The 17,021-nt window shown below is 46.3% G+C and overlaps 1 protein-coding gene across 1 annotated transcript in view; it reads right to left on the minus strand.

The window, feature by feature from the left end:
* The window catches only part of hivep3a (HIVEP zinc finger 3a), a gene marked incomplete at both ends in the record, with an annotated part of 33,967 nt that overhangs the window by 14,687 nt on the left and 2,259 nt on the right, over nucleotides 1–17,021 (minus strand). Inside the window, 8 exons of the mRNA XM_079521994.1 lie at nucleotides 320–485; nucleotides 1,379–1,609; nucleotides 2,944–3,076; nucleotides 3,840–4,570; nucleotides 4,927–5,459; nucleotides 6,236–7,790; nucleotides 8,171–8,792; nucleotides 9,562–9,570. Coding sequence (XP_079378120.1) covers nucleotides 320–485; nucleotides 1,379–1,609; nucleotides 2,944–3,076; nucleotides 3,840–4,570; nucleotides 4,927–5,459; nucleotides 6,236–7,790; nucleotides 8,171–8,792; nucleotides 9,562–9,570 — 3,980 coding nt within the window. The remainder of the gene's footprint in view (nucleotides 1–319; nucleotides 486–1,378; nucleotides 1,610–2,943; nucleotides 3,077–3,839; nucleotides 4,571–4,926; nucleotides 5,460–6,235; nucleotides 7,791–8,170; nucleotides 8,793–9,561; nucleotides 9,571–17,021) is intronic.

The following is a 17,021-nucleotide window of genomic DNA, read 5'->3' on the forward strand; positions in this document are numbered from 1 at the left end:
TCAAAAGAGACACAGACAAATTCACCAACTCTGCTCCAGCGCGGAGACAGAAATTGGGAAGTGGGATTCTCATTGAACATGCAAGGTCATCCATAAACAAGGAATGATCACATAGTGATAATGCGTCAGGTGAAACAGGCGTTGTCTCATAGTTACCGTTGGCTTTTACATCGATCTACAAGCTCACAATGCTTTGCTCCGTGTCACATTGACAAGCTTGTAATTTGGAACATTTTGATGGTCTGCGGCCAAATACACTTTCATTTGTCGGTAGTGGACATGAAAATGTTTGAGAACCACTGATTTACACGATAATTACCTCCGTAGAGCTCGGCCGTTGATTGTCCTCTGGCTCCATTGGCTGGGTAACGGTGGTGGGTGACATGGGTGACATGGTATAGATGGCAGGGCTGAGCCTCCTCTGTTTGCTGTGCAGGAGGGACATCGCCATCTTGCTGGAGAGCCCGGGCGGGTTGGGGTCGTACCTAGAGGCAGTTATTGCATAGCTGAAGTTCAGGAGCAGGACCACACCTCCAATCCAGCTACCTCTAACTCAAGCCACCTCCGATATATAAGTATATATAAGAGCCCATCCAACCCACGGTTCTCCCTCTGTTCTCACTTTCATCACCCCCACCCTAATTCTCATCCTACTCCCTCTCTAACCTCTCCTTTTTTACAGGTCCCTAAGGTGGGTCCGTCGTGCCCGAGAGCCACGGCGGATCCCAGAAGCCTCATCACCTCGGCTAAAATGACCTGATGACCAGCTGGATGGCCAGATGACCCGTCGTGGGACATCTTCGTTTCTGTTCATTATTCGTTTCGTTAATCATTTCATGCATTCTTCTTTTCGTTAATAAATGTTGTTAAACTTCTTTATTTGGTGGTGCGGTCCTTGATCGTGAATTTCCAACAATTCAACTGCATCGATATTTAAACGGCAACTACTACTTCTAGTGTGACTTCTAATCTAAGTTTATTTTGCAATGCACACATGCGGTTGTATCGACACAAACAACTTGTGCCTTTTATTCAGCAATGTTACAAGGAGTTTAACACTGTGTTCCATATCGCTACACTTCTCTGCATCTCTGCATGCATGTGAAGGCGAGGTCTTTATGTCGTCAAATACATTGTCTGTGCATTTGCCAGTGAACCATTTGTGTTTTTCCCTTAAAAGAATCTTTCACACAAATATAATATTTTATTCATGTATTTACTAAATAGTCTCTGGATTCATTTCAAATCATTGAATCTTATCTTAGCCCATCCTATCGCTACAAAAGAACAAATATTGTCCACGTAACGTATCGTCAACCATTATGTTGATGCATATCATTGTCGCTGTTAAAATGTATGGTTACGCCCCTAGTCATACCCGGTGGTAGTGGACCAGGAGGAATAAACAGAAGACTTGTCCATAGCAGAAGGGTTTGGCCTGGCGTAGTTCAGGTAGCACCAGCTGTGACAGGTGTTGGCCTGTAGACTCAGCAGCGGGGGTCCCATGCACGTGGCAGGAGGACGGACGTGGCCTGAACCCGGGTCCTCCTTCTTCTTGGATGTATCTGCCGCCGCCTCACCACTCTCCCCATCCTCCCCTTCCTTAGGGCTGTCACCATCAGGACATTTTCAGTTGACGGTTAATTGTCATATAGAAAATTGTGTTTTAGGTACAGGTATTTAAACGTAGGTTAAGGTTCTTTGTTAATAAATCACACCCGTGTGAAGTGAGGGGCGCTCTTATCATCATACATCATCACATTCCTTTCTGTCCTCACTTTTTATCCTCAAGTCCAATATTAGCTCTTAAACCCCCAAGGGCTAATCACTTGTGGCGTCCTTAATTTTCTGTCCTCACTTTTTATCCTCAATACGTACATTGCTCAGCCAATCAAATCATCGCTATGGGGTGCTCATGCAGCAAATCAAATCATCGCTATGTGGTGCTCAGCCAATCAAATCATCGCTATGGGGTCAGGGCCAAATTAGCCATTGGGCCAGTAGGGCCGTGGCCCAGGGGCCCTTGGCTCTCAGGGACCCTTCAGGGAAATTGGACCATGTGGTCCTGGGTTTGAGGCCCTGAAATGGGCTCCTGTGGCCATTGATTTTGTTAAATTTAGGTCTAAAAACTGATAAAAACACGAAAATTCCAAGCGTGCGCGCTATGGGGCCCCCAAAACAATTACCGGCCCAGGGGCTCTCGTGGGGGTTAATCCGTTCCTGTATGGGGTGCTCAGCCATTCAAATCATCGCTATGGGGTGCACACACACACACAGCGCTAGCGCCCCTCCTTTCTGTATGGAGTTTGCCGGGTATGTTCTCCCCGGGTAGGTATACCCTCACAAAATACATGCATTAATTACATGTCTCTTTGACTTTTTAGGCTTTGTAAACAAAAACTACACAGTGACAAATTACTTAAATATACAGATGGTGTCAAGTAAGTACATTTACTCAAGTACTATTTTGAGGTGTTTTTACTTTAATTGAGTATTTTAAATCTTCAGTACTTTTACTTCTACTCCACTACATCTTGGATCCAAATATTCTACTTTTACGCCACTATCTAAAAACTTTAGTTTATAGTTACTTTGTAGATTTTGATTTTAATTACAAAACATACATTAACCACTTCAACCCTATAATTTCGGGTATAGCCGATTTACAAGCTCACAATGTGTTGTGCTGCGACACATTGTAAGCTTGTAGATCTGCTATTTTCAAAAGATTTTTATACATTTGAAAACATTTGAATACTTTTACCTTTGGTAGTTGGTACATTTTAAAGCCAATACTTTTGTACTTTTACTCAAGTACATCTTGAATGCCGGACTTTTACAGAGTATTTCTATATTGCAGTATTGATACTTTGGGAAAAAAAATTGAGTACCTTTTTCCAACACTGCAAATAACTTAAATATATATACAAAGAAAAGGCCTACCCGTCCTCCTTCACCCGTTTCTGCTGCTGCTGCGTCTCGGGGTGTAGCTCAATGCTGTTGGACGGAGACAACATCCTCTTGTTGCCCCCCGAGCCCGACGACCTGGGACCCTCCTCGGACCACGCCTGAAACCCTGCCGGTGTACACGGAAATACGAACAGTTCAGCAAACACATTACTGCCCAGCCTTCCAGGCCAGAGGGTGGCGCCAGTGCCAGCAAAATCTGCGAAATAAGCTTAGAAAACGGGTCACTTCTGCCCGCGCCGGAAGTGATGTAGTGTTGTTTCTGCCTAGGGAACGGACGGACCATCATCCCCATAGCAGCGATGTTGATCACTGCGGCTTGGATTAACAATGAATAGGCTATATAAACATGGCATGTTATGCAATTCTGAGCATAAATAAGACTAATAACCCTGTGCACGTGTACCACGGATTATCGTGTACACTTTTTCTACAATGAGAGGCTAGCCGGGAAGATAACCGAGGCTAAAAGAAAAAGGTAAATCAAATTTTAAATAATTTGTAATCAAATCTCGCGTTTCTCGTGGATAGCCCAGCTAGGTGACCTTAATACCTTTCCACGAGAGATCTCGAGGAAAGCACGGATTGGTTTAAAAATAGATAGATCTATTTTTTTTTTTTTTACCCAAGCTGAGTCAAAACTCAGCTCAAACTAATACAAACTAAACTAAAACGAAGCCTTTTCACACAAAAAAGAGCTAAAACTAAACTAGCAAAGCCACTTTAAAAACAAATTCAAAACTAAACTGAAATTGAAACCATGAAGTCAAGACGAAAATGAATGAATGAATGAATGAATGAATGAATGAATGAATGAATGAATGAATGAATGAATGAATGAAATAGAAACAAAAATTCCAAACTATAATAACCTTGGTCCATGGGGACGGATAGGTGGTGCGTCAGGGAGGAGCACACAGGTTCCTGCAGCCCGGGAGGTGACGGCTGCGACAGGGTGGTGTATATGGCACACGACGGGGTGTGGGTGTCCGCATGGAGGCGCACCGCCACCACCGGCGACGTCAGGGCAGGTCGCAGCACTTCCGGGCTGGTCGTGATGCGAGGGAGAGGCGGCGGCGGCGCGACTTGACACGGGCCCGCTCTCGCTCGAACTCCGGAATATTCGCTCACGCACGTCTGCGTTTGCGCGGGGATCTCCAGCTTCAGTCCGGTGGGCACAGTGAGGTAGTGAGCCCTGGCGGCTCCCGACGGGCCCTGCGGAGGGTAAGGGCCTGGGACCGGCGCGTGGGCCTCCTCTTTTGAAGGGCCGATAGTCCGGTCATGAACGGGAGTATTGCCCACTAATATATTTTGACCGATCTTCCAGTGAGAGAAGTGCTCTTGGCGCGACGGCGACGCGTGTGGATGATACGGCAGCGTATCGCCCGTTAACGGAGAGCTGGCGGACGTGCTACAGTGCCGGGAACTGGAGCTCACTCTGGATGGCGTGCCGGGGTGGTCCACGGGGTCGGGAAAAGGACTGACGGGCAGTTTGATTGGCTCCTCCTCCACCTCTTCCGCGTCTTTCACCGCGCTGTGTCTCATCAGCAGGCATTTCCTCCTGTCTCTCCAGCCCACGGCGGTGCGCTCAGGGGACAGACAGCTGCAAATACAATTTAGAACATTTATGTTAAAAAACTATAAATATATAAAATAGACTATACATTTACAATTTAGAAGATCTCTTATCCAGAGTGACTTATAAGCAATTAGCAAGGTAATCATATACATAAAGTGCAGAGAGACAGTGTTTACGTACCTCAAGAAACTAGGGTCCTAGGTAAACCAATAACCTAGCATCAGTCCTAGGGGGGAGTCCCTTGGTCGGAGACCGAGTGAAGACTGAGTCAAATTATGTGCGAGAACGAGACGAGACCGAGTAAATGAAAATGTGGACTCGAGTCGAGACCGGACTTTAAATTATACATTCTTAACATTGTGGTCACCAAAAAAAACTACCTGTAGTCGAAGGATTTGCTGCGGCCCTCCGCGGTGAGGGTGCCGCCGTGCGGTGGGTCGTGCGGCGCCTGCTCCGAGGCGGAGCGCCTCATCTCTCTGTGTTGGTGCAGCCCGGGGACGGTCAACATGTGCGGAGCCCTCGATCGCCTCAGCGGCGTCGCTGATGACGCTGTCGCTGTCGCTGTCGCCATCGCCGTGGTGGCTACCGCTGCGTCTGCCCGGCTGGAATCTTCAAAGGACGCGGAGCGGCTGGAGGCGTACGACGCGCTGCTGTCCTGGCTGGGGCTGCGGGGGGGCAGGGACACAGACTCAAAGCTGGACTCTCCGGAGGACTGAGCCAGTTCGACCAGGCGTAAGCGCTTCTTTTTAGGGGGAAGCTTTTCGATGGGCACCTGGGAGAGGGTCGGGCTCCTCTGAGGCCACTGGAACTCGTCAGGTTTCTCCAAAGGCGGTTTGGACGTGGAGGTCGGTTGCTCCGACAGACCGGACTCTGCGTTGGTGTTTGAGTCCTCTGTCACCAGGATTTCTGGAACCTGTGTCGTGGGACAGTCAGTAACCAGCATGACATTTTACTTGGCGATTAATTGTCATAGAAATAATTCACACTTAATTATTTTTCTGCTAGGTCTGTATATATATGGACCCACCGCTAGGGGATGCTAGCGGACCTTATTAGCCAGGTCCGTATATATACGGACCCCAACGTATACTCCGTGTATATAATGGTTGAGCCCCACGGCAGCTTTTAACATTGGTCCGGTTGCTATGGTAATGCCCCAGTCTGATCACCGTTTAAAGCAGTTGAAAGGAGGATTTTAAAACGTCCATAAGTCGGAATCCAGGAGAGCTGTCCTTGGTGGATCTTCAGCCATACAAAATACGGATCTAATTTGTGACTTTGTACTGCGTCGCTCCCGACATGTAAACGCTTCTGACGACAGGTAAACAGTGCATGTGTGCTTGTGCTAATGATACTTAAGTGTGTGTAGTGAGTGTGTGTGTGGGGCGAGGGGGGGCGGGCAAACTCATTCTCTTAAAGTGAACACGTATGGTGGGAATGCTAACTGCTAGCCGACAAAGAAAGATTGTTTTAATCTGGGTTTTCTGTTGGACTGAAACATTAAAAAACATTAAATAAATGACCGATACCAATCATTAAAATAAATAATGTGCTACACAAAAATATGCCATAAGAAATAATTGTATACTAAACAAACATCCTTTTGTTTAAAAATATTGTTTTTACAACGCGTTGATGTGAAACATTTTCAACATGAAAACGAACAAATATAATTGTGACAGGCCTTACCTGCACGTTGTGCTGGCGAACCAGCTTGCGGGGTGGCGGCTTGGTGGGCTGCTGGCTTTGTTTCTGGTGATGTAGTGATTGGTGGTCCTCGTGACACAGAGAGTTCTTCACCAGCTCTGTGCCTTGATGCTCGCTGCACAGCAGCGTCTCCTGCTTCTCAAACGAGCTGGTGTGTTGAATAACCGAAAAGGTTTGCACCACCGCGGGTCTTTTGGGGCTTTCATTAACTACGACACTCTCGTCCCGACATTGTACTGCCGAGGACGAGGCAGATGTAGGCGAGCATGAGGCGACAGGAACGGACGGGTCGTCGAATTCAAAACTCTCCTCTTTCCTCCTCTTGCGCATTGCCAGAGCTGCCGGTCTGGACGGATGGTTCGCGAGCAGGAGGCGTGGGTCCGTTTGGCTGATTGCTACCTCACTCGTGGCTAAGGGATGCTGTGCTATACACAGCCTTTGCTTGTGAGCCTTATAACCGTCCCAGTCTTTGCATCCGGTACCGCAGGCCTCACACTCATAAGGCTGCGGTTTACTCTGCTTGTGGTCTGGCACGGTATCATGGTGGTACAACGGACTCGGATAGTCCTCCTTCGGCAGTTCAAGTGGGATTTCGACCGCCGGCTGGCGCCTCAGCATCCCGTAGCGACGGGACGTCTGCGTCGCGGACGGCTGCTGCTCGTCGAACGACTGGCTAAGGCGGAATCTAAGAGGGCTGCCGCCGGAGGGGTCAAACGTACAAGCGGCTGAGGGCATAGAGTGACTTCTCAAGAGAGGGGCAGTGGATGTGTGGCTGGTTGGTGGCTCTACGTTCACAGACTGATGATGATGATGATGGAACTTTTCACACGGAACCCCCATGGTGATGGAACCGCTGTTTTTGTAGCCGGGATCCGCGGGTCTGGGGCTGTGGATGACGGGCTGTTCTTTCGCAGAGGAACCCTTTTGCGACTCGTTGCTGCTCTTCCTGGTGAGGGAGAATCTCCTCGGTTTCACACTGTCTATTTTACTGGTGTCCACCACCGCCTCGTTGATGGTGATCAACTTGGTTATGTGGTCGATCACCTGTTTTTTGGGCACCATAAACGGGACGACTTTGTCATCCTGACCCGAGGAGGCCTGGTTGCGAGCCAACCTCGCGTGCAGCTGTCCCAGACGCCCGTACTTCCCCAGGATGATCTCTGCGTAGCTTTTGGCACTTGTGTTGGGGGGGCTGTCCCCCGACTGCTCTGTGCTTTCGGAGCGAGAGAAATAACCGGACTCCGTGCTTCCCCTGCTCCCCAGAACCAACGACGAGCTCTTCTCGTCAGACGAGCCCAGAGGACCCTGTTTCCCCCGACTCAAGCGCATGGCCAGTCTTTTTTTCACGGCGTAAGAGTCGTCTGTCGCTGTCGAGGGACCTTTAGGCGTGTCCGTGTCGTGGCTCTTGTCGGTGGCGACGCTGCCTTGTTTCTCCATGTTGCTAGATGCTGATGAGAGCTGTTTGCTTTCATCCTCTGACTCTGTGACCGCCTCGTCTAAAGACCTGGGCTCTCCCAGTGCCAGGCCCGCCTTCACCCTGTGGGGTAGGAGTTGCTTAGCTGATGATTAATTGTCATACAAACTATTGCAATTAATGATTTGTGTTTTTAGGCAGTGAACATTGGGAAATAAATCAAGAGTACATTTCTGTTTGGCTTTTAGGCTTCGTATAAACAAAAGTTGCACAGGGCTGACAAAGCAATATACAAAGAAATTACTGAAAATGGTTCATACCAATAATACATTCATAATACTATGGCCTAATTTGGTCATATTGAATAATTGTATATACTTTCATAAAATGCAGATCTTTTTTTTTTGCAACAAATGCATGGACCATCATGCAAAATAACTGCGATTATCTTCAATAATTGTAATAACACCATCATGTCATGACTATGACTGGCCTAACTGTACCTGTGGGTGTGCGACTTGCGGTGCTTGTACAGGTTGCTCTTGGTCTTAAAAGAGAAGCCGCAGGGGGCACAGGGGTAGGGGCGCTCCCCGGTGTGGGAGCGGATGTGTTTCTGCAGGACGCTGGGCTTGGCACAGGCCCGGCCGCAGTAAGTGCACACATATTTGCCGGGCCTCTGAGGCTTACGTTCCCGCTTCTCTTTTGGGGTGCCACCGCCCTCCTGGGGCCCAGGCTCCTGCTTGGACTTGGCGGGACCGGATGTAGTGGCCGCCGGCTCTTCCGCTGATGACCCGGGGACTTGATCGGTCGACTTCTCAGCACCGTCGCCGCCAACATGCTTGACCTCTGGTGGCGCATCAGAATCGACGCTCTGCCTCTGTTGGCGGAGGCGCTTGCGTTCGGCATGCTTCTTCCGGCCGGGCGGTTTGGGTTGCTGCGATGTTTCGTGGGTCGTTTGATGCGGCTGGTGGTGTTGCTGCTGGGAGGGGGAGGGTGACGTCGGCCGAGGGTCTGTGAGGTGAGGAGGAGACGGTGGGCGAGGTTGTTGAGCTCCGGTCTGCTCCCCGGGCGCCAGGTCACCATGCAAGGCCTCCATAAAATGGAAGGAAAGTCTCAGGTAGACACCTGGGGTTAGGGCGCAACAAAAACAATCAATAATTGATAATTTCATAAAATATTTCATGATCCATCCCTATTTTGGACATTATAGGCGAAAGAAAGAAAGAAAGAAAGAAAGAAAGAAAGAAAGATAGAAAGTGAAAATCTAGGAGATCTAAGCTCACAACGCATCTGCAACTTTTTCCTTTTAAATACTTACTAGTCAAATAGTGCACAACAAAAATGCAACGCATCTGCGATTTGTGTGACGCTTATATGGTTAATCGATTTGTTGATATATAAAAACAATCAAAAACACATTCCAAAAAAGCGCTTCTCGATTATTTGATGAATTGAAAAAGCAATCAATAGAAGAATCGCTACCTACCTGGGAAGCTCCTGCCTGTCTCATTAAATGAGAAACGGGTTCAACCCAGACTTAATCTTCTCCGATTATTACCGGTATATGCTCTTCAGATAGTTCATGTTTTGCTATTGCATTCTTCAAAATCTTGGTGCTTGACAGCATGAGTGGCATCATCAAAAGGGCACCGGGGTTTGAGTGACATCGTCAAATGGGGACAGGAGTGTGAGTGACATCATCAAACAGGGACCATGGGTGTGAGTGACATCATCAAACCGGGACCAGCGACGTGGAAGAAGGCATCTGCGATTTGGCACATAGCACGGAGAGTCCTCCCCCCCTGTCCCGCGCTGAAACATCCCATCATGCATCAGCACTATGACAGTCCTGCTGCCGCCCTCCCGAGAACGTCTAATTCTTCTGTCTGCTCACCTTGAAAACCTGCAAGAAGAGACAACACTCATGAGATGAAACATTCAACTACGACGAGTTTAAATTGCTAGATGTCTAGCTCAGGGGACCTTCAACGTTTTTCAGGTCAAGGACCCCTTAGCTGAGAGAAAGATGAAGCAGGGACCCCCACTACATATTTAATTCATGTTAAATGTGTGTTTTCAGACATTTAATGACTTTGACCCTCAATAATTAGTAAACTGCACCTTTAGCTCCGTTCTTGATCTACTCATTATGCGAGGGTTCAAGTGATTAATGTAGAATCACACCCGTGTGAAGTGAGTGGTGAGTGGTGAAACTCCGTGTGGGGGTCCCCGGGGGTCCCTGTAAGTTCCAGACCCACAGGACCACGGCCAGGGTGCCGGCCCGGTTCCAGCAAGCCGCCCCACGTCCGAAACGGTAGAGAAATGAGAGAGTTACCATGTGGGGGTCTCCAGGGATCCCCGGGGAGTCCTTGGGGGGGGGTCCCCAGAACATCCAGACCCCCAGGAACGCGCCCAGGGGGCCGGGACGAATCCGGCGAGCCGCCCCACGTCCAAAACGGTTGAGAAATGACAGAGTTACCGTGTGCTACCGTGTACCTACTGTACCCTCTACCGTACTGTACTGTACTGTCACTGTACTGTACTGGCACACCCGAAATCATCATATATACAGTTAATATGTGCGTGTGTGTTTGTGTGTGTGTTAGGTTGCGCACAGGTGGTGAAAAACAGTCATGCTGTTTTCGTGCTCAGACCCACCCAGGCACCCACACTCATAGCTCCGTAAGGGAGTGGAGGACCTGGCCACGCATTCCCCCAAATTCCTGTAGCCATTCCTGTAGCCTGTCTCTCAAATAAATGTTTCATTATACAAAACAATATAAGAGAGAGGCACAATTTTCATCTCAACAGTGGAACTTATGATTTGAATAGCCACTACTAGCCTCACTTATCCTCCACTCAACACTCCTCACGATTGAGCAAACAACTGTTGCCGTCCGCAAATGCATTTGTATGGAAACATCAGTGTTTTCCTCATTTGGAAAGGAATTACATCATCCTGCAGAAACACAGCACAACAAATAAACCTTTTCATGATGATTTGAGTCAGTGTGCGTTCCTCCATGCTCACTGTTGTCACAAGAGCCACTGAAAGTTCATTAAACAACACATGAACCCTAGGCATATATAAATATGTGTGTTTATATACTGTAACAAAGGGATGGCACGCAAAATGTGTAGTTCTAATAAATACTTTATGCAATAGTTAAGTTGTCCATCGCTGTTCTGTGAAATGTGCAGTCCCTCTCTTATGGAAGGTACATCCCTTTTTGACAGTTTATATGCCTGCTAACTAGAGAATTGCACCTCCTGTGTCTTTTATTTAATTTTTATGTGCAAGAGACCTCTTTTTGTGTGTGTATATATATATATATATATATATATATATATATATATATATATATATATATATATATATGTATGTATAATGTATACTGCGACTGAGCTAAACTATCACACCTCAGTGTTTGTTTTGTGTACCAACATGTTGTATGTAAACAAGACATCCCACCCACGCGCCCGCCTGCTGCTTTCTGGACCACTTTCTTTACTTTAACTCTGAGAGTGGACAGATGGCACCAAATGGACCCGTGAGTGTCCATTTGGTTCTGGGGTGCACATGCTTATCTGACACACCAAAAGGCTGACATGCACAAAAACCCCTAGTTTGACATGCTACTTAAAGCATAATGAAATGTTGACAATGAATGACATTTTTGCCATATGTTGTTAATGGTATGGTCACAAATTAACCCCTATAAAACAAACTGCTCAATTCATGATTCATGAATGTATGTATATAGGCCAATAAAAAAAGACATTTCCCACTCCACACCCCCGGCTGTTGGACTATATCTTCATATATAGCCTATGGTAACTAAACAGTTCACGATGGTGTAATTTCTGTCTATAGCCTACTTAATGACGTCTAGTTCAGCATGCTAACTTTCCAGGAAGAGAAAAGCTGTAGTTTCTATTCGCTTGGAATCCCCATCGATGATGTCACTGGTAGGCAAGTTTCTGAACTGTCCACAGCCTGCACCAATGAGACGCAGACTCACAGAGTGAGTTGACGAAACTTTTACAATCTTATAATGAGCATTAGTGAGGACCAATTATATGAAGATAAGATTGAAAATGTGCTCGTTTAAAATAACTAAGTCCTGGATTCCAGCTATACTTTTACTCTCAGAGTAGGCTATACAAATGTAATTGTACCCTCTCTGAGTAACCGAATGGTTAAAGTTAATCACAGCAGAAACCAAAGCATACAGTCATAGTGTGTTTTTATGCGGTTAGCAGCACAGTATGAATGTACTGAAGGAATGATGTGTGTTGAATGTAGGTCATGCAGGTAGTATTGTCTCGGGGGGCAGACTGTTGCCTCCCACAATTTTCAAATGCTTCCCGTCATACAGTCTGTAGCAACGGAAGCTCAGAGACAAAAAAAAGATCTGGGGCTAGACTAGAGCAGATGTGACGCAATATTTGTCCTAATATAAATCACAAATAATCAAAGCCTATATGGCTTGCTGCTTTTGAGAAATGTTTTAAAGATATTCTGAAATACATTTCCGCGAACGGAAATGACAAACAGATGACACCGTTTTCTTTAATTCTATTCAATGTGTCCCCTGAGCAAGTGGGCAGGCTCAATTTCTATTACCTCAATGGTAGGAATTTCAGCACTTGCACAGTTCAAATCTGGTGTAGACGAGGAAAGTTACATAGTGAAGCTGTAAAGGTGTAGTGAAATGGCTTTTTGGGGCATTTTATTTTGAAGTTTCAGCCTCAGACAGCAGGATCCTAGTTTCTGAACCAATCAGAGCGTCGCATCCCTCCAGTCTATGGGACGTAGGTCAGTCTCATGCACGACCACATGCACGCATATGCAGAGTGGTTTGTGACAGAGAGACGGCAGCAAAGCCAGGGGATTTTTTTCTAACCTGTACACAACCTATATACATACTTTAGCGTGATGATTACGTTTAAAACGAGTAATACACTGTCTGGATGTCATCACAGAGTATTTCTGTAATCAAAACCACCTTTTGGACGGACGTGCAGCAGTGGGAATCAAATGGGTTATTGATGTGTATCTCTTTTAACTTTTCATATAAAAACACACACAAATGTGAATTGTCCCATTTTTTGGCATCCATTGTTAGGTATATGCCCATATGATGACTACGGATATGGTCTAAACTTGTGAAAATGTATTTTTCATTTCACTACACATTCAAGCCCTTTTTCAAATATAGTGAAAATAGATCACTAGGACACACTGTGAGAAAACCAGTAACCAGCACCACTCGCTAGGCGTGGGGTTGGATAGGACACACTGTGAGAAAACCAGTAACCAGCACCACTCGCTATAGGCGCTGACTTGGAATCTTCAGGGGAAGCGGAAGAGATGGCGACCTAAAAACACCTAGAGGCGGGACACTGAGGCAGAGCTGAAGACACAGGGAATCAGCTGGTGGGAGGCAGAAAGGACAGCCCAACACCGTGTTGGATGGAGAAGAGTCGTAGATGGCCTATGCTCCACTGGGAGCGATGGGCCTAGTAAGTAAAGTAAAGTAGGAGCGCCCCTCACTTTTTTTTTAACATCTGAAAATGTCTTGGTAATTTCACAGTGACATGTTGTGGAAGTGATGATGATTAGACTGACGGAAGCTGAAGTGATTTCACAGCAATAGCTCCAAGAATTCTCCATATTTAAACTTTTTAGTATTTTCTTCATAAATGAATGCCTTACTCTGTCATATGAAGTGTCACACAAAAGTAGTGAAAATAGCCGATCTACAAGCTCACAAGTTGTGCTATTTTTGCCATTTTTAATTAATACAAAATAAATACTATTTTGGACATACAAGGTTTCCCCCTGACAGCGACATCATGTGAGTATAACATTAACAGTACATTCATTGCACTCGGATGTGTCAGCCACACTTCACATCACACTTATCTACAGCGTTAATGAATGTTCATGCATTTGAAATTATTGATCTTCTTCCACTCGCATGTTTTCTCTTGTCTGTCTGTCTGTCTGTCTGTCTGTCTGTCTGTCTGTCTGTCTGTCTGTCTGTCTGTCTGTCTGTCTGTCTGTCTGTCTGTCTGTCTGTCTGTCTGTAGCTCTGTAGCTGATTATAGTCTTATTTTTGAGTGGTGCAACCACTCCCTTACGGAGCTATGTGTGTGTGGGTGGGTGGCTGGGTGGGTGCGTCTGAGCACGAAAACAGCATGGTTGTTTTTCACCACCTGTGCACAACCTAACACACACACAAACACACACGCACATATATTAACTGTATATATGGTGATTTCGGGTGTGCCAGTACAGTACAGTGACAGTACAGTACAGTAGAGGGTACAGTAGAGGGACCCCCACACGGTAACTCTGTCATTTATCAACCGTTTCGAAGAGTGGGGCGGCTCGCCGGAATCGGGCCGGCACCCTGGGTGCGTTCCTGTGGGTCTGCATGGAACTTCCGTCTGCTCTACCATTGATTCACAGAAGCAGTTCATATTCATGCTCAATTCGTCGTTCGTGTGTGTGTGTGTGTGTGTGTGTGTGTGTGTGTGTGTGTGTGTGTGTGTGTGTGTGTGTGTGTGTGTGTGTGTGTGTGTGTGTGTGTGTGTGTGTGTGTGTGCGTGCGTGCATACGGAGACTACACATGAACAAAAGCTGAATAAATGGCTTTTAAACATTCTTGTCAATTTCCTTCTCTCACACTATAATGTTGCATTGTGGTAGTGGTTCCCATGGCAACAGCCCTAAACCATGTGGTAGCAGATAGAAGCAGAGCTACACTGCTAAATATATCTATGAGAGAGAGAGAGAGAGAGAGAGAGAGAGAGGTGTGCCTCTCTTCCAGAAAGCTAGGATTTTTGGGTGATAGAATATGTTACATGTCTAAAAATCAATACCTGCAAGTCTTGGATTCTTACTGAGCACATCTGTTCCTTTTTATTTAATTTTTTTGAGCGGTGCCTATGGCCACGTGCGTGCGTGCGTGCGTGCGTGCGTGCGTGCGTGCGTGCGTGCGTGCGTGCGTGCGTGCGTGCATGCATGCATGCATGTATCTGTATAATGTATGTATGTCCATTTCAGTACTGACAGCTGCAATACAGCGGCGCTGGGTGACCTAAAGTGGCACTGTTGAGCAGCCTAAAGGGCTACAGTACAGCCGTTGAGCTTCACACTGACCACTATAACTATAAGAATAGCACAGTACAGTACAGAGTATCTGTGTCAGTCGTCTGTGAGATGCACTTAACTGCACTTTAAAAAATGCACAGCATGCAGCACTTCGTTATTTTGTGCTGGTCAGTGGTGGAAAAAGTACTCAAATGTTTTACTTAAAGGCAGGGTAACAGGATTTGCTCCACTCTGAATTTAATTGTGTAATTGTGAAAACATTTGCCATGCGTTAAAAGCCAACACAAGCCAACACAACACAAGACAAGAGTAATGTTAGAAAATCAGGATGGAAATTAGCTATCTACAGACGGACGGATGGACGGACACACACACGGACGGACGGACGGAGTGCAAAACATACTCTCTCCCCATGCCTTCGGCCTGGTGGAGACAATAAGAACCAATGCAAATGCCAATGCAACTATATATACTCTGTCTATGTCTATGTTCAGAGCTGTAAGAAGAAGGATGTCCCAAAGCATCCACCTCGGAAAATGACGAGTCATAATAATGCTGTCACTGCCGGAATCTCGAGACATCACCCCAATGAAATGCATTGAAAAATAACTGTGGGAATTATGATATTATATCATATTATATCACCCCTTGTCGGCCCGAGAACATTTTATAAACTGTCAGTGTGTCCGTGGTAATAAGGTTGGGAACCGCCGCTCTAATGGACACCCAGGTGTGGTTATAATATGCAAATATGTCTTCCCTGTATATTAGGCCTATTGGCTTCTTCCTGAAAGCTGAAAGTCTAAGGCCTGACTCACACGTGCACAACAGATTGATGTATAGCTGATGCATGAGACTTATTGACTGATGCAAGCTCACAATGCATTTCCAATGGGAGTCACATGGTTTGACACAACATTTGTGTTGTATGAGGGGTGGGGGGCAGTCGAAACACAGCCGAAAGCCGTACAACACAAATGTTGTGTCAAACCATGTGACTTCCATTGGAAATGCATTGGGGCAAGATGTAAACAAACCCTTTCATACATCTAGCATGCATCAATGTTGTATGCTAGATGCGAAGGTGTGAGTCGGGCCTTAGGCCTTACTCACACCTTCGCAACAGATTGATGTATAGCTGGTGCATGAGACTTATTGACTAATGCATGCTCACAATGCATTTCCAATGGGAGTCACATGGTTTGACACAACATTTGTGTTGTATGAGGGGGTGGGGGGCAGTCGAAACACAGCCGAAAGCCATACAACACAAATGTTGTGTCAAACCATGTGACTTCCATTGGAAATGCATTGGGGCAAGATGTAAACAAACCCTTTCATACATCTAGCATGCATCAATGTTGTATGCTAGATGCGAAGGTGTGAGTCGGGCCTTAGGCCTTACTCACACCTTCGCAACAGATTGATGTATAGCTGATGCATGAGACTTGTTTACTGATGCAAGCTCGCAATGCATTTCCAATGGGAGTCACATGGTTTGACACAACATTTGTGTTGTATGAGGGGGTGGGGGGCAGTCCAAACACAGCCGAAAGCCGTACAACACAAATGTTGTGTCAAACCATGTGACTTCCATTGGAAATGCATTGGGGCAAGATGTAAACAAACCCTTTCATACATCTAGCATGCATCAATGTTGTATGCTAGATGCGAAGGTGTGAGTCGGGCCTTAGGCCTTACTCACACCTTCGCAACAGATTGATGTATAGCTGATGCATGAGACTTGTTTACTGATGCAAGCTCGCAATGCATTTCCAATGGGAGTCACATGGTTTGACACAACATTTGTGTTGTATGAGGGGGAGGGGGGCAGTCGAAACACAGCTGAAAGCCGTACAACACCAATGTTGTGTCAAACCATGTGACTTCCATTGGAAATGCATTGGGGCAAGATGTAAACAAACCCTTTGTTTACATCTAGCATGCATCAATGTTGTATGATATATCGAAAGGTGTGAGTGAAGTCAAAAGGCCCAATCGAAACACATGGCTTCAGTGACACACTAATATTAGTAAAATCAGCCCATCCCCTTATTATCCTACAACAACAGCTGTGGGCTCGGCCATAGGTGGGTGTTAAGTTCAGGTGGGTGGTGCTAAGAAAACCAGGTATACTTAATGAACTGGTGGGTGTGGCACATAAAAACACAATTGTAACACTTTCTAGTTTCTGTACACTCTTTTGAAAAAAATCCCCATAATCATAATAC

Source organism: Electrona antarctica, assembly GCF_951216825.1.
Source record: "Electrona antarctica genome assembly, chromosome: 15".
Lineage (NCBI taxonomy): Eukaryota > Metazoa > Chordata > Actinopteri > Myctophiformes > Myctophidae > Electrona > Electrona antarctica.